This window comes from Saccostrea echinata, unplaced genomic scaffold (genome assembly GCF_033153115.1).
Source record: "Saccostrea echinata isolate AGI-Se365-2 ecotype Australia unplaced genomic scaffold, CSIRO_AGI_Sech_v1 ptg000011l, whole genome shotgun sequence".
Taxonomy (NCBI): domain Eukaryota; kingdom Metazoa; phylum Mollusca; class Bivalvia; order Ostreida; family Ostreidae; genus Saccostrea; species Saccostrea echinata.
Window position 1 is genome coordinate 2,721,415 of NW_026889760.1, and position 22,745 is coordinate 2,744,159.

At 31.3% G+C, this 22,745-nt stretch overlaps 1 protein-coding gene across 1 annotated transcript; it reads right to left on the bottom strand.

Annotated features, from left to right (window-relative positions):
• Positions 1 to 2,163: 2,163 nt before the first annotated feature.
• Positions 2,164 to 18,858, bottom strand: LOC133184925 (uncharacterized). Its single transcript, XM_061319994.1, has 16 exons — positions 18,370 to 18,858; positions 12,050 to 12,129; positions 11,145 to 11,259; positions 10,805 to 10,879; positions 10,547 to 10,635; positions 10,337 to 10,410; positions 7,616 to 7,692; positions 6,779 to 6,933; positions 6,149 to 6,226; positions 5,719 to 5,779; positions 5,363 to 5,423; positions 4,741 to 5,199; positions 4,495 to 4,592; positions 3,053 to 3,130; positions 2,806 to 2,940; positions 2,164 to 2,307 (listed from the first exon to the last, which is right to left on the bottom strand). Exons 1-16 carry the CDS (start codon positions 18,856 to 18,858, stop codon positions 2,164 to 2,166), a joined length of 2,268 nt encoding a protein of 755 aa, XP_061175978.1.
• Between the last annotated feature and the right edge of the window lie 3,887 nt (positions 18,859 to 22,745).

The following is a 22,745-nucleotide window of genomic DNA, read 5'->3' on the forward strand; positions in this document are numbered from 1 at the left end:
TCACCGTACCGAATTACTGCTTCATTCATTTGCATTGCAAGCTTTTGATTTTACAGAATTTCAATCAGAAAATTAACATTCTAGCGTAAATGAAATGAATTTTCCGTTGAACTGGAATGACTAGAGTCTTCGTTCTTAAGAGACTAAGCTCTTTGAAATCTAGGAAAGATAAAAGACTTTGCTGATGAAGGATATATTCGGAGTCAGTTATTATGCTTCACGAATATTCCACTACCCGCTTTTAATCCTTTTCAATATGAAGATCAATATTATGAAAATATATTCAAAGATTTAATAATAAAAAAAAGCCATTGAAATCCATCTCCAGTGATCAGGTATATCCAAATTATACCCATGGTATTTTAGCATTGATTGGTATGGCGAACTTTATTTTACAATTTAGTTTAGAGAGAGAGAAAAAAGATTTTGTTACGTAAACCCAAGAGAAATATGTGTTAAACGATGAACTTTGATTTGACTGGTATTTTGTTACATATGTTCTCATGTGTGAAAAGCTGCAACTATTTTTGTCAATTTCATTTTTCATTATTAATAAATTGTTCCTGTACCAAAATGTGCGATGAAGTGGAAAGTGCCTGAGATTAATGTTGTTTAAACAGACGCATTGGCATAATCAGAATGTACCATGATAAAGTTCATTTTATTAAAATGTGTCTAATTAAATGCGTTACATTAATAACATTTTCCAAGTTATTTATATATCAAATTACTTTGCAGTCCTTCAGAAAAAGCAAATTATAGCATGAAATTATTCTTCTACTAAATAAAAAGCTTTTTCTTTTAACAATAATTATTTGTTCAAATTCTTTACACGAACAGAGTGGCATCAAGAGCGATAACTCAAGTTAAAATAACATGACCATAAATGGTAAGTTGTCATTGGGAAACATTCCGGAGTCTTCTGAGATTTAAATCTACTCCAAGCCTGTTGGTACTTTTTTGCAGTGATATTATAAAATTACACACATAAAACGCGAATTCCTGCTCACAAACATACAAACAAATGAACAACCTGCACGGTGAGGTAATTAATAATTAAGCTCATGTACTGCTCACTAGCATTTGTAAACATTATTTGGATATTAGATTATATCACAGCGTTTTGCAAAATAGATGTCGATTACCTCATCGATATCAATATCTTAACTTTTATTTTTCCAATCTGAGAGATAAAAAAAAATAAATTTTATTCAGGAACAGGCAATGTACATGAGCATTGTGGTATGATTGATATACATATAAAAGTATGGACATAATTTAAGAAATGAATTTTAAAGCATTAATTTCATAAGAAATAATTATTATGTTGTAATTATAAATCAAATCAATAAATATAAATTAATATATATTGTATATGCCTAAACCCAAGGATGGCCCATGAAAGCCAATTTGGCTTATTCCCAATGGAGTCATCTACATTAACATTTTAGTAGGAAAATTCACAATCACAGCTTAATTTGTTTGGCACATGTTGTTATCAAAGACATTAAACTAAAATTTCAGAGAAAATTTATACATTCAGATCATGTAAATAATCTATGAGAATGTTTAAACATTACTATGTCTATGATCTTTGAAAATTTGACATATAAAATCAAGAATTGCATAAAAGAAGGTAGAGAAAAAATAAACCTTAGTTTACTTTTTGAAATGTAAACTCATTAAAGCATCCTCAACAGATAGTAATATTTGTGTGACGCATTTTTCCTCTGAGTTATCCCCTATGTCCACCATGTTGGAAACCAAACTGGTGTAGTTTCTTCTTTGATTAACAAAATTCAAACATAATATGTGCATGGGAAGCAACTTAACAATGAGAACATTATGAATTAAATGAGTCTTTAACAAGAATATGTTCTTCAGAAATTTCTTTTACACCTATAACCAGTATGATAGTTTAAATTTTGTTAAAAAATGAAGGAATCCAAGCTTATAGAATTCCAATATGGCGACCAACGAGAAATAACTCTTGCACAATTCAAGTATATAGAAAATTATCAAAACTTTTTCTTTACGCCATGATTAACATTTGATATCCATGTCATTGTGAGAATGTGATAAATTTCTTGCTTCCATTTTCAAATGTGATGGGCGTAATGTTGCTGCAAGACGTTGGATTATTTTTATATACAACGTCCATCGCTAAACTTTGAGTGAGTGACGTAATTGTCTTCTAGTTTCGAGGTATTTTAAAGTATTAGACATGGTGTCTGTTCTGTACGCGTCCCAGTCAACACTCTGTTGTAGGCGAGTCTGTAGATCTTCATCTGTCGGGTACGGGCATAGCTAGAGAAAGGAAAGGGACAGTAACATTGCAGCAATTTTAAGTGATAATCACCGAATCAGAAGAAATGAATTATTCTACAAGTGAAGCACTTTTAATGATATTCACCCAATCAGTAGAAATAACAACTTATTTCACTATATCCTCAATCATTATATTAAGAATGATGTAGGTGTGTTTGTGGTTCTGGTAAATAGCAGTGAAACACTCTGACTACTGTAAGTGATAACATATCAATCAGTAAAAATTATGTCTTCCTTAAATTTCAAATAGGGCTTTAGCATTAATCATTGCAAACTTTTTTTTACTTCAAGAATACAACTTTTGTTCTTATTTCTATAGTTATAGTCCACACTTTTGTAATATTTATTGAAGGCGAAGGAGATTGATGCCCAGATACGTAAAAAATATTTGTCTTTTGTACAATATCTTTTAGATATAAAATGCTGGGGCTCCTGAGAAGTTCTTTTTTCATTTCAGTGCATAAAAAAAATACTGACCTCTTGCCTCATTTTGGAAAGAAGCTTTTCCGGTGCATGTTTGAGATAAAACTGTTGGTCTATGAGTATGACGTCAGCACCGTTACTAACTATACTAAAATTTGTCTTCTGTTCCAATATAAGATCCGATAACCCCTACACGATTAAAAAAGATCAATTAATATTTACTAATTAACGTTGTTTGTGAACGTTACAATGATTACATATATATAAGAAAGCAGTCTAAAGCAGAGAATATCAAACTTACAAAAACCTGGCCTTTTATTAATGTCTGTACTCGAACAAATTCTGGATTCAAATCTGCTAAAGTTAATTCATCTGGGTCCTTGAAAAATAATTAATGATACATTTATAAGAAATAACTGGATCAAACGGATTCTGAAATTAACAAATTCAAAATTTATAACTACAGTTAAATACGAGGGTCGTTAAAAAAATCTTGTCTTTGGTGCCATAAAAAAATAAGGACATGGTTTTTGTGTATATTTCATTCCTTCGAACTACTCCCGTATAACACTTATATACTCTTTCAGTGTGAAAGCCAATCCTGCAATGTTTTTTCTGTATTTTTGTTTAGGTGCAGCCTTTCTAAACTGATAAATTGCAGATACAACTAAGGTTCTAGAGGTGTAGTGTCATTCACATAACTGTCAAATAAGTTTTGAGGGACAAAAAAGCACAGGGGAAGGATCAAGAGAGTAAGCAAGGTGAGGGATGACAATAACCTTCTTTACTGAGAAAATGGGTACTTGTTTTGACTTGTGGGATAGGGCATTGCTATGGAGTAAAAGATCCATGATTTGAGGGTCTAATTTTATAGTGCTGTTCAAGTTTTAGTTAAATGTTTCATTTGTACATTGTCCAGTCATGCTCTTCTCCTTGTGAACAAAACACCCTCCCTATCAGAGAAAATAGCCCAGAGAATATTTTTTTTCTGCCCTGCAAGCGTTTGGCAATCACTTGACCTTTTCACTGTTTTGTCATCCATTCTTTATAATTAAACTTTCTTTGCGGCTGAAAGTGATGCACCTACGGTTCATATCCTGTTGCAATGTCTGAAAATAATCGATTTTCCTTTTTTTAAAGTAGTTTTTCGCACATGAAACACGATTAGCTTTCTCATTCCGTAAATGGGATATCCAACTTGCGGAAAACTTTCTGTATCCAAGGCATCTTTTAAGAATTTTATGAATTTCTCCCATTGATATCACTACTCCACTTTTAGTCTTTTACAGTGTACCTTCCCTCTTTTTCTACACAATCCTTTACTTCAGCTTGATTGGCACTGCTAACGATTTTCTATATCCCAGATCTTGCATCATTTTAAAAACGTTTTGTGCAATCTTGGAAATTTTGTTTAACCGTTGTTAGTTTCCATATACATTGGGTATTTCTTTAAAAAAAATTCTTTCGCTGATTTTGAGTTTAGCACAGTCTTTTTGTATGTTCTTATTTCAACAGCTGACTTACTTTAATTCTTCCCATGATAAAACAGCCAAGTATTGCGAGTAAGGTATTTTCAAAAATTCATAAAATTTCAGAAGCTGAAACGACTCTTTACGATGCAGTAATTAAAGAATTCTTTTCACCATTACAAGTGTGCTTGAAGTGATCTACAGTTAATATTTAATGGTTGACTGGAGAGGACGTTTTGAATAAATACAAACAAAAAATATTCAAAAATATTACCTTAACAACATTATCAAGGTCATCTTGAACAGTGCGAGTTTTCTCCTCGAATCCCATCATTTCCCTTTCTTTCTCTAATATACTTTCTCTCCGATTTGCTGTAAAACGATTTATAAAAGCCATATTTGGATCAAACTGTGTTGAAAGTAGCAATTTCCATGTAACATTTCAAATACAAATTTGAATTCAAATGAAGTATGACAAAGAACAGAATAAAACATAGTTTGCAAGAAAAAAATTTCTTACATTGTCTTTCTTGCAATTTCTTTTTTGATGGCAGTGGTGCTAAAATATCAAAAGAGGTCTCTTCCCTTTGTATTCCAAACACGGGATGTCTTTCTGATTTATTCATATTAGAAAACAAAGGATTGTCTTCCTCATTCTCCTCCCTAGAAGTCTCTGATAATTTTGGTAGAAGTCTTCTCTGAATATTTTGAAAAGATGATTTCTTTGAGTTATTTTCTTTGATATCTGGCAAACCATCAACAAGTGGTGTTGTTGTCTCAGAACTCTCAACATTTGGCCCCTCTCCTGGGTGGATAAATATTTTGTATTTTCCAGGAAAGTCTTCAAACTGATTATCTTCATCATCCACCGAGTTTCCTTTGAGGGGGATTTTCAATTCCGAGAGGATATGACGTCTGAGCACGAGACGCTTGGCGTAGTTATCCCGCTTTTCTTTCTCCGTCACAAACTTGATCTCTTCTGTTTGATAAATGGATTGATATATGAACATTTAAGAAGACTTTTCTTGAATGTTCAAGTATGCTTTTGTTTGTCGATTTCCATTTATAGAGAAATACAATAGTAATCAAAAGGGAAAAAGTAATTTACTTTTAACAAATTTTTAATGTCAGAAATTACTTACTCTTTTGTTTCCATTCAAATGGCACCACTCTTTTTAATCTCTTGAGTATACTAATGCTTCCCTAATTAGTAATGAACAAGAACTTAAATCAGTCTATTAATGATATTATTTTACAAATGACACATAAAGGCCAAGTCAATCTTATTCGGAAATTATTTTTTTTTAAATTCTTCTTGAAATAAATGCTACTAATACTATTTCAACTTTCCAAGGGTATACATTGCAATAATATAATGATCTTTAAATGTATTCAACAAACCCCTCAGGTAAGAGAATTTTATGTAGCCCATTGTTAACACAAACACACACACACCCTCCCCCATACAAAAATATATATCAAATCTTAAGATAAATACCGATTTAACGATGACAATCCATTGTGAGAGGTTTGTTTCCTTTACAATTGTGGCACCACGTCTGAAGCAAGAGAAAAAAGTGTTATATCAATTACATGAAGAAAAAAAATTGTTTCATTCTAGATTTTGCAATTTATTTTCCTAATCTTGCATATAAAATTAGAAATGTCTAATTTATTGGGATTGAATTTCATTAAAAGAAAGAATAAAATTTGACACAAATTTTCTTCAATTATGAATTCATTGTCCTTTAACCTCGTTTATCAGAATATCTCGGGGAAGAAAGGGGGTAAATTACTTGCTATATTTTTGTTCTTAAAACTATGCGAATTTCAAAAAAAAAATTGCGTAATCTAAAAAGCGGCCACCTCGTACCGGCATAGTACAATATTTGTTTTATATTTATGTAGCATTTAAGTAGTAACTTTACTTGAAAAACAGAAAATGTGTTTTGTCTCCTGCATCTGGTAACAAGTGTATTGGCCAGTTATGGAGGAATGGTAAATGTCTGAAACAGAATATGATAGAACATCTAACATAATTAATATATCAATAAAACGGTATGATTTACAAGAAAAATACATGTACTTCCTTAATTCCAAGCTTTTAAAAAATAAAATTTAGATTATGTGGAACAATTCACTTATGTTTAACAAAGTAAATCTTTTTATAGTATAATTATGTAATTATTTTCTAACCAATGTTTGAAGCATTTTGAAGGCAAATGTTACCTTTAAAGTTTATAACGCAAGCAAACTACTTGAGTATAATTTTCTTTATAACTCCATCAATAAAGAAAAAGGAGTTTAAACACATTGAAAAATTACGGCCATATAAGAAACATTATTAAACCCTTTTCTCTTTAATACCATTGGACAAAAAGCAAACGTACTTAAATAAACTTCACCGTATCAAAACTAAGTATTTTGATACCCCAGATACTCAAAGGAAACGCTGTAAATTGCACACACTCTTATTTAAATATCTCCGTGTATTTTTAGATCCCCTTGAAGGTACATCTAATGCGGGTCAAATTTAATCCCAAGTGTCAACACTGTACCTTAGGAATTTCTCCTGGTCGGGATCTTGAATACTGCGAACACCTCCCGCCATGAATATCCGCTGATAGTCTCTCCTGCCTATGCTCATCAGTTCACAGGGCTCTTTTGTAATGATAGTCCCCTGTCGCCTGATGTTTAAGGTCAAGGCAATTTCCTATACAAAAGGGGAATATTGAAGATAGATTATTGTCATCATTATCATAGTTAAATCTTTAAAAATAGAATGATTAAATTAATACTAAAAATAGTTACGAGTCATATGAGAAGGAACAGGAATAAGTTATTGGAAATAACATTTGAGGATTTTTGTAAATGAGAAAGAATTGTGGTATTTTATTGAAATCTCTTCATCATTATAATAACAAAATTACGGTTTCATTTCTCATTTCATAATTCCTCTTAATCATATATTAGTATATGTCCTAATTGTAGAGTTTTAGTCATATATATATATATATATATATATATATATATATATATATATATATATATATATATATATATATATATATATATATATATATATATATGACATAAATTATTTCATCAAAATAATTCTTTATAACAATATTATAGTATCCATGTTCTGAAAATATATAAAATGTGAAAATAACAAACAGTGATCAATCTCATAAATCCAGGAATCAAAATGAATCGTGAACAGAGATGGGATTAGGTGCGTACGACGGTGGAATATTCACACATTATAGCATATGATTTACAATTTTTCTTTCTTAAACTATTGTAAGTAGCACACGTGTGTAGAAAGGTTAATCTTAAAATGCATAGCTAAATATATCGCCGATGATATTCCAATTTGAGCTGGGACTACTTACACCAAAGTCCATTCCTTTCTCTAGATGCTTGATGGGACGGGCGTATGAATTTGGATCTTCCATTACCATGACAACAGCTGAAAAAATGCAATTATTTCAGCCTTTTTCTGCATGCCTTTCTATGACACCAAAGAATAGTTTAAAAATATCACATTGTTTACAATAAATTCAGTGCTTATTTACATCTTTTGATGCATTTTAATAATACTGGACATTTGAAAGTTTTCTCACAATAAAAAGATGAAAAAATTAAGTCTCATTGAAACATATTATTGTTGAAAGTATATATTCCGTAGGAATTTTACAATATACGAGGGTTGTCTATAATGTTCCTGGTCATTGACTTCTTTGTCAAACCGAATGGTCATAGATATAATACTTACTGTATACCAAACTATTTGTTATAAAAATTAAAATGGTTTGGTTTTGATTTGATTGTTTGAACTTAATATTTTTTTTTGTAAAAAACACAGCCTTTAAAAGTTGCAAATTTTAGCACAGCCTTGGGATAAAATCCAATAATCTTTGAAATAAAGTTTTCGGATTATGATTATTTTCTTTCTAAACAAATCAAAGCTTAATTAAAAAAAATAAATAAAAGTGTCGCATATAAAGCGGCAATCATCATTTTCTGATATGTTAAGTATCGCTCACTGGACAAATAGTGAAAATAAAAATAAAAAAAAAAACAACAAAAAACAAAAAAAAGCACGATTTTTTTTCTTCAAAAATTGACTGAAAATTTGATTTGGCAATCCGAATGGAACAGGTCCAATCATAAAACTAAGTTTTAATATGCTTGAAACGACACCAGAGACAAAATGATTATTCAAACAACTGAAGATTATTGGAATATATTTAGTTCATCGATTTGGTATATAGGATTTTTCAACGGTTTGCATAATTTGGGAGACACAGCAATAAGTAGAAAATCACTGTTATTTGATGGAAATGGGATATCCCTATTCACGACGTTGTTATAAATCTAGCGCACCGTCGGACTAGGCTAAGCATTCAGTGTACACAAAGTGTTTATATACTGATGATGCTAGTAAATTAACATATATTATTTTGAATTTTTAAATTTTTACTCAGTTATGCTCTGTTTATACGAGGGCTGTTCAATAAATTATGTCCTGAACTCTATAACGTACAACATAGAAAATATTTTACATTATCCTTGGCTTTCTCTCATGATTGAATCTTTAATAAATTGATAACCGTTTATGTGACCACATTTCATCATATAGTTTCATTGTGAAAGGAAGAGCTATTCGAGACACTCCATTAAAAATGAATGATAAAGAATCAGTTAACGAGAGTGAAGTTATACGCTTCATGTAAAGCTGTTGTAAACTTGTTAAGAATGCGAAAGAAATATTAACTGAAATACATGATGTTTACAGCAACCAATATTTGTTTTATAGACACTTGAGTGGGTAGATTTCAATAATCAAAAATGATAAAAATGGGCATACAAAATGGGTACCATCCTTGGCGACAAGGACTAACAAAACCAATGTAATATTTGCCAAAATTCAACAAATTATCATTGATGATGTTTCAATTTACTTCAAGACGCATAGCAAATTTAGTAGGCATAATTTTGGGGGTAGTTCACACTGTTTTAAAGAAAAACATTTGACAGTAAAAAAGCTTTGTACTCAATGGTCACCCTATGTTTTGACAAATGAGTGAAATCGACAGCGTGTCACAAAATCCAAACAATTATTTTTAAAAATCAGAAATTGTAATTATCCACGTTTGTCTGAAATTCTAACAGAGAATGAAACCTGAATCCATTGTTTTGAACCCCAAAGGAAAATTTACAACAAGATGCACATGACCAAATTAGCAAAGGTCTGCAAAGAGCAAAGAATTGCAAGAGCAAGAAGAAAGTTTTATTGCCATTTTCTTTAATAGTAGTGGTCTTGTTCAGATTCTTATTTGGGGAGGCCGTTTAATTTCTGTACGAGTCTAGAAAGCAAAATTTTTGCCAAAAAAATTCGAAAGGTTTATGATAAGAAGGAACCAGAATCAGGAATCTACTACATTAATTTTCTTCATGACAGCGTCCAAACCCACACGTCTTGAACAGTAAAGGAGCTTTTGGGATAAACAGAAAGTTAATATTTTGTCACACCAACAATATTCGCCAGATCTTTCACCCTACGACTTGTTTCATTTTCCAAACTTGAACTAACACAATTAGGAATTGGATAAAAATGTTACAGACAAGTGTTTTTAATTAAAGGAGCATATTTAAGGGAAATCATTAAGACAAAATCATTGAAAAGCGTTTTTTGTTTCTTTCCGAGCACCGAGGACATAATTTATTGAACAGCCCTCGTAAATATTACCACATGCACTTCGCAGTGTGGAATAACATAGAAAAAAAAGTAGCGTGTCTCCATCAACATAGTCAATTCAAAATCCATGTTTTTTACGTTCTCATCATAAAACTAGCTTTACGTCATACTGGGCTGTGTGGCTTGCATACATAGAGTATTTACGCCTATAAAGTTCATAAAATATTGTGTATTGTTTTAATTTTCAAATATTTACTAAATCATTGTCTATATTAAAATATGATCGTACACGTTTGGCAGTGAGGTCATCGTTAAGAAAATTAAAGCAATCGTCTACGAACTTAATGGACAATCCTTATACTTGTAGATTTCCATTTACTGAAACTATGATTAAGTAAGATATATTCTTTACCAGCACCAGAGAGCATGAAATAATACGAAGAACCCGGATGACCCTGTCTTACAACAATCCGCTTGGCTTCAAACCTGAGTTGAAAAATGTAAAAAATGTAATAAAAATATGTATAAAATATATGTATCATTTTTATGAACATTGAAGAAGGTTTAAACGAGCAAAACCAACAGAGAAGGGAGGAGGGGAACATAAACCCCTAAAACTCACCTCTCATACTGTCCAACTTCAACAATCATTTTTTGCATTCTGTTTGGATATGCAGCAAAAGCTTCTATGTTGCGTAATGTCAAAAGAGCCTAAAAGGTTATTTGACATTGAATTCTCACGCCTTTTTTTGACAAATATAGTATATCATTTTTTCGGTTTGAACATTGCAACAAATTAAAATTACACTGAAAATGTTTCAAGGTTATAAATTTTATAAGGTGTATTTTCAATAGAATAATGAGACCAATTTTTATTTACCGAGTAGAGCTCTTGTTCAGTGCGCTGTGAGGGAGGCTTAGATAAAATTCTCTTGGTCTCTTCTGGCACTCGAATCTATAAGAAGTATCTAAAGTCTGTCAATATATGTATTCACTAAAAAGAGGTGCATATGATGATCTGTGGATTTTAAGAGGACACTGTTTCTTGTTAATTCTTTCTACAAACAAAGTAACTAAAACTGTAAATTTACTTAAGTTAAAAAACTGACACTTATTATTATGTATTATGAATTACAAAATATTATTCTTGAACTTTTAGAACTTTCTGCATTTATGGACTTAAAAAATATTGCCGTGACCCGTGACCTACATGTACTTACAGACTTTTTGGCTTTGTACTGCGACTTGTCAAACATGAGATCTGGTTGGTTATCATAATCATGGAATGTAAGTCCCTTAATGTATGGCGAGATATCGTCATCATCCTCTCGAAATCTAATATACGAGAAAAGGTCTCTTCTATTATTCAAATTGTAAATCCATAATGCAGGAGAGTGTAATATTTCTTTCTTTCTCACATATTATTAATTATCAATTTAAAAAAATCTGCATTGTGGCTATCTTAGTAGCCATAATGCACATTTCTATTGATAAATTGAAAAAATAAAACAATGTCAGAAAACAACCTGATAATATTAAAATGTTACTTGTTTTGTAATTTTCAAAAATAAACTATACAACAAAACATTAGATAATCTGATATTTCCCCCTATAAATCGTATTTTCAATAAGTTTGGCAAAATACATGTATGTTCAGTTAAGCAGTTAAGAAAAAAAATGTGGAACGACATTTGATAATACAGTGCAGCTTTACTTTCTGTTAAAGTTTTAATTTGCATCCTACCACTCTCTCTATTTCAACAATGTTAAAGGTATCAGATATTTTTAGCAATAACACATTTATCTTTTTGATATAATACTAAATCACAAAGATAAAATAGATATATTTTAATGACAAGGAAGTGTGGATCAAATAGATGATAGTGTAAAAAAGAAACTGTAACTGACTGGAAATACATTATAAAAATATCTTATATGGAAACATACACAAACTGCATAAATATTTTAAAAAAAAATCAGTTAAAAAAGTTAAGTTTCACTGTTTTATCCCAAACTTCTTAAACGTAATATTTTGTTTTAAAAGGTCTATTTGTCGTTTACCATATTGAAAAAATATAAACTCCCAGTGTAAAAAAAAAATATTATGAATATATACTGTACCTACCTTAGACTGTGGGTTTTGGCCAAACGGGAACAAAGTATTGTTAGTCTACCAGCAAATCGAAACAAGGAATAAAGCTTTCTCTGAAATTAACAATATTACGAGTATAAATCTTACCTGAAGTTATGTAGCCGATACCACCTTAGAGTTATATACACAGTTCTAGCAAGTTTTTTTAATGAAATAATTTTTCTCGTGAGCGCCTCTCTTTCGCGGTAACTATGGCTGTGATAAAGTTTTGGGTATGTATGTCTCTTTTCGATTCTTTTTGAAATGAGCCTCTTAAAGGTTGATGCAGCAACTTTTACTGTCGCTGCTGATTGTATATTCTTTCTATCAGGTGAAGTACCACGTGACATGTTTGCGGCAGACGACTGAGAACGAGACATTTCGCGCTCTTCTGTAACACTCTCCAAGGCGAGAAAATAACTATTGGTTGAAAGTGTTGGCAATTTTCTACGTCTTGTCCGTAATTCCTGCTTTTGTTTGTCAATTAATTCCTTTTTATATTTGTCATAGATCTCCTTTTCTTTTCTTTCTTTAGAGCTGTCCAAACTTAATCTTCGTTTAATGTCAGCATACTCTGCATAATATGAGTGCCGCTTGTTGAAATTTCTTGAAAAGTCCAAGGAAGAGAACACTTTATTGTGCTCCATATTCTAATATAAATCTGATTACCTTTTATTGTCTTTTAAACATACATAAAACACATGGTTTGTTTAATCAGCACAAGGAAACGTCCAATATATATCTCTTTCTCCTTTTGACAACTTAAAACGTTTACAGTATATATTAGAAACGTAAATCCCTTAAAATGAAGTAGTTCCCTGTGTATTACACGATAAAAAACATTGGACCACCTATAATCTTTGACAGGTGAAAAAATAAAACAGGACCAGTATTTCATAAGGAAGGGTCCTCATTACTTTTTGTGTGTTCATATGAAGATGATACTTTTAACAAATCTTGATGGCTTGTGTCGATACTATAGAAATCAATGTTGTGCATTGTTCTAAATGGCATGCTCTTATGTTCTTTTTCAAGGCTCAAACGAGAGCTTTACAAAAGCATTAAAGGGAAAACCGGCACCAGACGTCAACGAATCTGTCAGAATACATCTAGTAATGAGATAATTTTGACGTGTGTATTTGAAAAAGGGTTTTGAATTTTCGATCTAATGAGAGTCTTTATCATCTGTGAATTAGCTTATTGTGCGTACGAATACACTTGTCTTGGTAAAGGTTACGCATTTCTTTCTATTTCTACATACATTTTCAGAATATGAAAGGTAATTAAGTATATGTTTAAATAGCCTTCGTACAATGGAAAATTGCAAACTAATGATAACATTTGCAATATTAACCATAACAGATATTTAAAAAGTAATCAATACTTGTATCAAGTTCGCACTTCATCTACCAAGATAAAAAAATTAAATGAAATAAGCATTTTAATTTAAAAGTCATGTAATTTGCAATCAATCATGATCTTAAATTTGTCAAGAAATTATCTTGTAGGAGAGTTGAAAAAAAAAATAAGTATATCATTAAGATTTTGATGTACCAAACTCCTAACAATGATAGCAGTACCTGAATATATTTTCAATTTTAAGTGCATAAAAATCCGCAGATCCTTTCTATCTGAATGTTCCTATTTGTACATTTCTTTAAGAAAGTACGATCTAACTGATTTATATCAAAAATATTGGAATTTGTAAACTTTAGTCTACTTAAAACCGTATAAATAAGAATTTACCATTTTTATTTAAAGAAATTAAGATTATGTATAATTATTTTCATCAAATTTTACTTTTTGACACAACTAATTTGTATTTGCAGTAAATCATACAAGAGCAATTAAATTATGTTAATTTTACAAATTTCTGTATAAGTAGAGGACTTTGTAAGTTTCTGAACTTGTGTCTAATCCTTTTGACCTTTACTTGTCAATTAGATATGTTTAATTCATTCATAGGAAACTTATGAACATGCATATACATGTGTATCGCATAACAAATTACCGTTCAATTTAACAAGATGGACATCGAACAAAATATATTTCCACTCAATATATTGTTGTCTTTCTGTTGAATAACAACTCAAAGGGGAACAATAACAAATTTCGTTTATTGACCTTACTTCATCAGATATAAAGGTATGTTTGTAGTTAGAGAGAGAGAGCTAACAACTGGCCCTCGTTAATTAGTGTTATCAAACTAACAACAAGCTATCTCTTCTATCATTGAAGAGCACAAACTGACGATTTCTCACGTTTGACAAACAGAGAGTATAAATATCGTCATTAAATAACACATCCAACCAGGGTTACCTCACGGCTCTGAGACAATGTCCAGAAATGTCATGATTAATCCAAAGAGTAAAAATAAAATTTTACAGAGCATATTGAGTATATGTATGTTGTTATTCAACTACATTCACATCTTCACATAGTATGTGGTAATGTCGTCACAGCAAATAAATTCATTTAATACCACCATGTGTTTACCACGTGACCTTATTTGGAACGCCGATACAGATGAATAATAAGGCACTAAATGAAAACACGTTTTTGATAATTTTATACTTGAATGTTTCATAAATACTTTATTCTTTTTATGTTTTCTCCGTGATCCTTAAAGTATATGTTTTTTACTGATGTATGTGTATTACAACAAATGACATTTGTTCTTATATTCTTAAACTTTTTGTTTTGTAGTATTGAATTTAACAGCAATCAAAAATAATAATAATGAGATGCGCCTTTTATTGACTCGTAACAAGTTGATTTGTGAGGGTCATTAAAAAATACGCAGACTTTTATCATATCTTTTTTATTGGACGTCATAACAAAACCAAATTTGGTAGACTTACTTTAACAATGATTTTTTTAAACATAAAAATCAAGTATATAGCAATAAATAAATAAATGAATAAAAATTAAAAAAGAAAAAGAAATTTAAAAAAAATCAGAATTATTTGAATATTAGAACTCCGAAAATGAGGTCACGGAGAGCGTCAAAATTTAGTAATTTACTAACGATTCCTTAAATAATTTTTATTATCGTATCTATTTAAAACGAAGCATTTTCATGGAATGTAATTTTCAAATTATGTGAAAAGTAATCCCATACCTTTTATAATATAAAATTTAATATTATTTTAATGAAGAGGTTAAGAACATATAAATTACACTTTTCTGAGAAGCTGTAGGCAATCTTAATACATGTCATGTCTGATGTGGAAGAAAACCACTTCCAAATTCATATAGAATATCATATGCAGACTTCAAAACATTAAACATTTTCATCCAATACGACGCCATAAGGCATACTTTGGAGGGCAACAAAATTCTATGTTGAAATACTATGAAATATAAGTTTACTTTCATGACCAATGCCATTCTATTCCACTGTTTATGTTGTAAGATATATAAGCACGACACGACTGTGCGAAATATGGTTATGATGACCGCGCTTTAGTTTTTGCATTCAGGGATATTTATTTAACGTATTGTTAATGTGAAGATTCTTCGTTTGAATTTTTCTTATCCCTATGTAGTACGGAAATTGAGATATCTATTACCACCATCCATCCTGTGTAAGACATGAAGATAACAAGTCATTATTAATGTCTGCTTATCCGTACCCAGACACGGTTTTAAAATTTCAGTTTAAATCGTTTACTACTTCTAGACAAAGAGCATATTATTTTAAATAAGACGTCGCTGTCCAATGGTCTCTGTGTTTTGTTTGTTGAGGATCAAGGAAGATTTTGACAGGATTTTAGTGTCAAGAAAAACAACACAAACCGACGGATCGATTGCATCAGGTCATCGATTGAATTTCTTTGAAGATTCACGTTTACATGTTACATGTAAGGGGAAGTATTAAAACATAGATTTCATGGTAACAGTTTTGAAAAAGGCATTGAAATAAAAATAATTGTTTGCATCATTATACTGTATTCTTTCTTACATTTTTAAAAAAAAATAAAAAGGGATTAGCATTAAAAATATTTGCCTATTTGTATGACAATTGCTGTACATTTGTTATATTTGTAAAAATAGTTTTGCTGATGAAACTGAAAAACTTACAAAATTACACAGGCCTCGTAGAATGCTTATTATGCTTATTATACTTATATTAACATGCTTAACATATTTAACATGCTTATTAGAATGCAGCATGCTCTACGTATGTACAATTTCTAAAACGAGGTAAATTATTGACAAACAAGTTGATGAAACAAGAATATCAGCTGTCTCGTTTAAAGTCATCATTTCGTAAGTTCTATGGTCGATACAATGACCTTGAAAGCAAACACAATTTATCATTAAGTCAAATGCTGACTGACGTTTTTCATACAAATTGTTAGGCCATTATTTACACACTGAATTGTCGACGGATTTTTCCGTTATTTCCCGATCATGACAAGGAGCACAGGGCGGGTGTGACCGGTCGGCAGGGGATGCTCACTCCTCCATGGCACCTGATCCCACCTCTGATGTTTGGAGGTCCGTGTTTGCTCTGCTCCTATTTTGTATTTTTTGATGGACTTTTGAGCCTGAATACTGTTCGTTATCTGCATATATTTCATTATTACAACGACGTTGACTTTTGACCCTGATGTTGAACAAGTGGCATCAGAAAATTTATGGGTATCATAATAATTTTGAAGAAACTTATTTTTTGTACCATATGATTAAAAGAATGACTTGAACTTTGAATGAAGATCTATAGATGTCATTCTCGTACTAGTATTCACATATGTATATAAATGTCCGTTTTAGTTTTAAACATACTGAAATACTGAATTTTGTTAAAGCCATATGAATATTATCACAACTACCAAAATAAAATTGAGCTTTGGTCTTGACCTTTGAACAAGTAACCCTAAAACTAAACGTGTCTAATCTTAGTCAAACCATTCTCTTTCTAAAAAGTAAGTAAAAGGCTCTGTAAAATTACATATTCACCTATGTGGCACCTATGTAAATCAAAATTTCTAATTAATTTTGGTGAATTTTTTTTTTTTTTTTTTTTTTTTTTTTGCTAAATTTCCTCCTTTTCTTTAATTTTCACTTATGTCTCCTCAAGCAAAATAAATCAATTAAATCATTCATCCAATAAATTGATTAATTATTTGATTGACTGAAGTTTGGAGTAAAACGTCCGTATAAATAGATTAAAACAATCACTTTCAAAACTTTAAAAATCATTTAGTCTGACTCGGCATCGAATCAAATGATAGAACAAAGGGTACTAGTATTTGATAAGTTCAGAGAGAAGCTTTTGTAATATACATTTGTGAATACAAAACCTTGCAATGGACATCAAAAAATATTAGATGAAACAGTAAAATTTTCACTCCTATAAAAATTCTCCAACTCTGGTTGAAGTGCAAAATTTCCTTTAATTCAAACATATGCATTGAAAGCTTCTTCATCATCATCACGGCTTTTTAAGCTCTTCTCTAAAACATGTATGACATCAACATCTTATGTCAAGCTTTTGGCGATGGAACGGTCAATTCGAAATTCGGCAGCGAATCGAAGGATAAAACAAAAGATTTTAGATATGTTCGGAGAGGAGCCTTTGTATTACACCATTGTGCACACAAAACCTTGCAATGGACATCAAATAATTTTACACAAAGCAGTATTTACTTTAGTGGCTTCCATATCTCAATATGAAAAATCAATGTAAACATAAATCAGGTTTTGGGGATGATTTCTTTAGCATATGACAACTAAAAAGGGAGAAAAATCGAGTATTTATAAGTAGTGGGTTTTATAAGTGTTGCTTCGTTAAAAAAAATAAATGCTCTACAAGTCGAATTAATTAAACTACGTTTTATATCTATTAATATTCCGTTAATTTTGATTAGAAATTTGGGTGTATTATAAGTTATCTAACCAGAAAAATAACACATATGCAAACAAAACTTGTATAAAGAATTTGAATTTCTTTACGTTGTTCGGACAATAAAAGAAATAACATATAGTAAATATTTAAAATATAACTGAGATTCGTGAAATTAAAAATCTTTTTTATTCCTGTAAGAAGAAGTTCAAAGATATTTTTTCAATGAGAGTTAGATTTTTGACAGGTTCTATCTGATTTTATATATATATATATATATATATATATATATATATATATATATATATATATATATAGATATAGATATAGATATATATATATATATATATATATATTTTAACTTAAAATAACAATTACTGATTCACTTATAATTTCCAAACCTATACAAAATACCTTCGTTGTATGGATATTCCAAACAAATACTGTACAGAAACTGACTTACCTTTTTGATTTCGTGTCTAAGTTTGAATGGATTGATGATTTTCTTTTTGTCCTTACTTTCGCCAAATGCTCTAGAAATTACGGTCCCTAAGGAAACCGTTGATTTTATCTTAGACCAACGTTCCATCTGACCCTCATCTGCCCGGTTTTCGTCCACAATCTTATTCCAAAACTTCTTTGAGATATTGTAAGATGTGCTAAACTTTCGCAGAATCCTGCGTTTTCTTGCTATAGCATCTTCACTCCCTGGTCTTAGGAAAGGAAGTCGTGGAAGATTTTCATCTGAAGACACTTTAAGAAATTTTCCTATGTCGCCGTCGGACGGGTATCGAAGCTGGTTTTTGACCCTAACATGGGGGTGACTTTTACTTCTCCTATCTTTTCTGTGATCTCCTGATCGTTGTCTGTTGTGATTAAGACTTAAACTACTCAAAACCTCTATATTCCTTGTTCTCCCGTCTTTATCTCCGACATGCTGTTTGTGCACCATTGTGCAAAAACCACTGTCGCATGTAAATGTTTCACTTATGAAATGAAAAGGGTTTATGAATCTTTTCCCCCATTTAATACTTATAGTCAAACAATCCCCGCAGGCCACTGCTTGTAAATCGAATCCATTAAGTTTAATTAAGCTGCCTCTGAATAACTGTTCCTATTGACCAATTATAACATGAATCCATATGAAAATATACATGGCCATCCCCAGCCTTCTCCCGCTCAGTTCATGTCAATAATTACATTTCTTTAAAAATCACTGAATTGTGTATTTGAAACTTTTCAAGCTAATCCCCTCTCGTTTGTTTAAACACTTGGAGACTTAGGTTAAATGTAACGGTTTCAACTGTATGTTTGAACAACCGTTACTTCGCAGTTTTGCGGAAGCTCCAAATTAGATGTTAGTTTAATGACACGAGGTCATTGTCTTCTGTAAGACCTCTCAAACTATCGTCTGTAACAAGTTCTACATCTCCTCTCGATCTTCTCGAGGACCAGGTGTCTTTGGCATGGACGACATTACCAGTTTATTTAATGTATCAAATTCATTGAAGAAAGCCCGACTTATGGAAGATTTTCCGTAAACCAAAGTCAATATTAAAACACAGGATTTTTGCTCAATAGGAAGACTTCTTTAGGTAAATGAAATTGCGTTCTTTCCAGTAGTTTGGTTTGATAACAAGGTCAAAATCGCCATATCTTGTCATTTATTAAATCTTACCAAATAAAGTAAGCAAGATATAGATAAAGAAAAGAAGATGGTGAAGACGTACGAGGCTTGATATGGACTTCATTTTGATTTTGTGTTTCTATGATTCGAAATTTATTAAATCGATTATCATTATTTAAATTGCTTTTTATATAAAGCAAATAAAAAGGAAATTTTAATAATGGGGTACTTTTTCACAAGTTCATTTGTATGTTTGCGTGTAAATGCATATTAATACATTAAATATTAAATGGATACTTAAGTTGTTTTATTAAAAGGTGAAGTTATGCATTGTTATAGATATACACGTGTATGCTTATTTGATGAAAATTTATTTCCTTTGAAATGTTTTTATAGACTCAATGAAATTAAACAAGTCCTAGAAAGTTAACAATAATTTGAGAGACGTTTTTCAATTATCAAACAACATACCATTTTCGATATTTGATTTGAAGACATAACATACACTGTGCGAGGGTTGTCCCAGAAAAAAGCAAACTTTTTAAATATTTCATAAAATACCTTACCAAAATTATTCATTTTGGCACAATGTTAGGAAATGATATTTTCGTCATTTTGACCAAATACTGTAAGGTTGGAATGCCATATGCATTTAGAAACAGCATTTAAAGGGTGTTAAATATCGGTGGTCGGCGCACGGCAATTTCTTGACTTTCAAAACAGCATTGCCATCTACGTTTTCTTTATTACAAAGCTATACGGAAATATAATGTGACAAAAATTACATTAATAGAAACTGTGTAAAAAATTAATACTTTGACATCATAAATAACAAAAATATGACGTTATATGACCAAATACTATTAGTTAGATATTGTCAAAAACGGCGACGTTGGGCGATAATACGGAGCACCAAATTATCACTCAGTACTGTGTGGAGCAGGGTATGACACCTGTTAATACGGGAAAAGAGCTGGAACGAAGAAACGACACAAATACATCTATCGAACACTGGTTTATACATAGTAAAAGAGGTTCAAAGATGGATGGACTGGTTATCCGATAGAAGAAGCGTTTGGTAGACCAACAAAAATGACGTCAAACTGAAAAGTTTAGAGCTGGACGTCATTCGTGGGGACTGCCGTTAACTATGCGAGCAGTTAAGTTTATGATCGGGGTTGAGAAATTGTCTATTAAAAGAATTAATTCCTTGATTTATTCTTAACTGTAGTACATGTGAAATAACTTGGCAACTAAAAAAAATCAAATGCAGGTTTTGACGTCGTCCATGTTGCACCGGAGCTATTTTGAATGATTCGTTTATCAGAGATAAAATGTTTTAATAGAGATATTTTATTGAAATTTCAGTGAATTATGAAAAAAATGTTGATTATGCCAATTTTTAACTTTAAAATATTTGCAAAACGAAAAATATTGAAAAAGTTCGCGATTTTCTGGGACAACCCTCGTATATAGTCTCATTCCACTGTTTTTTGTTTTTGTTTTTGTTTTTTTTTTCTTTTTTACATGTCAAATGTAATTTCGGAGACGCTACATCTTTATGCCAGCCTTCCGTATGTAATTTGCTCTTTAAATCAATTTGAGTTTAATCGTGACAACATTTGTTCCTATACATGACTTGCAGAAGTTGTTTTTATGCATTTGCCAAACAGCATTATTCGTAAAATGATTAAATAAATCTTCTTTCACTACTCGAATCTCCAGAAAGCTCGCCCTGAATATTCTAGAATTTATCATATATAAGACAGAATTCTGCAAGAAACGACTTTTTTCTCAGAGGGAAACTCGTTCTTCTTGATGTGGTTTAGAAACACAGTGGTTGTGTTGTGGTCTGCAGACAAGAGGATCATTATCACTGAGCTAACAGTACCGGGGAAGAAGATTGCGACTTAGCTCATGAGAGGAAGAGTGCCAAGTATTGTGAACTCAAAGAACAATGTGATCCTAAAGGATGGAAGACATGGCCATTCCCAGTAGAAGTTCGATGTCGTTGATTCCCTGTGCAATCTGTCTGGAGAATGACGAAAGCATTTATTTTGTTTGTTTATTTGTTGTTTAACTTCCCTCTCGAGAATTTTTCACTTATATTGAGACGCCACTACTTGCCGGTGGAGGGCTGCAAAGTTTGACCTATGCTCGGCACTTAATTAGGGCCATTGAGCAGTGAGGGATCTTTTTGTGCCAGCACCTACTGCGACACGGGACCTCGGTTTATAATCAGTGGTAGAGATAGAAGCAGAGATGTAACACAAATTAGATGAAGAGGCAGAGAAGGGTTTGTGCTGGATTTGGAACCTAAGGGAGACCAAGGAATGGAAGCCACATGACACGCAGTGAGAAGATCACCGCTGTTGACCGACCAACTAGTGGATGTCATATTTGTAAAGAGTCGAAGCATCCAGTGACAGTTGGAAACCATCTGATGATTTCAATGGCTAACTTAACAACCCAGCAGTAGCCAGATAGCAGCAAAGTGACAAGCAGAGTCCAGTTCAGGGGCCTCAAACTAGATGTCAGAAGCAGATAGCCTGACTAGTATGAAGCAGAATAGCATCACCTGTAAGTTATCTACGTGATAATTGTTTTCAGTGATTAAAAACAATAATAAATTTTAAAACTCATATTCATTTTTGTTTTAATTTGTGTATTTTTTTTCAAAAGGTTATTGCGTATTTGCACATAAATGCATACCAATGCACAATAAAGAGATACCTTTATGTTATTTCATAAAGTTGTAATAACAAGATATTTGTGCATTTTTATAGAGTATATGTACATATGTATATGTTAATATGACGAAAATCATTTTTTCATTCTTGTATCTTTATAATCTCAATGAAATTGAAACACTTATAAAATTTTCAATATTTTAAGAGTTTTTTTAAATAATAAAACAAAAAATCAATTTCAAAATACAAATTGTGTGCATTTACTTCCCACAATTTGGAAGAAAAACAATGTAGTCTCATTTCACAGCATGCCACGTGTTTCGGAGACTTTATATCTTTGCGTCAGCCCTCTGTATAATTTTCATATCTTAATCGATCTTTCTATACATGACGTTTTGCAGATGTAGAGTATCAAGATCTTTATTTGTTTTCTGTGTACATTGTATTGGCAAAAGAGCTTAATACTGTATCTGTAAAATTCTCTCATTACTAACTAACTACAAAAATCTTCGATCTACACTA

Coding starts and splice junctions, on each gene's coding strand:
- LOC133184925 (XM_061319994.1), bottom strand. CDS start 18,858: ATGGTGCACAAACAGCATGTCGGAGATAAAGACGGGAGAACAAGGAAT. Junction 5,780..6,148: donor ACACATTTTCTGTTTTTCAA/GTAAAGTTACTA, acceptor CTCTTGCTTCAG/ACGTGGTGCCACAATTGTAA. Junction 2,941..3,052: donor TAATAAAAGGCCAGGTTTTT/GTAAGTTTGATA, acceptor TTAATCGTGTAG/GGGTTATCGGATCTTATATT.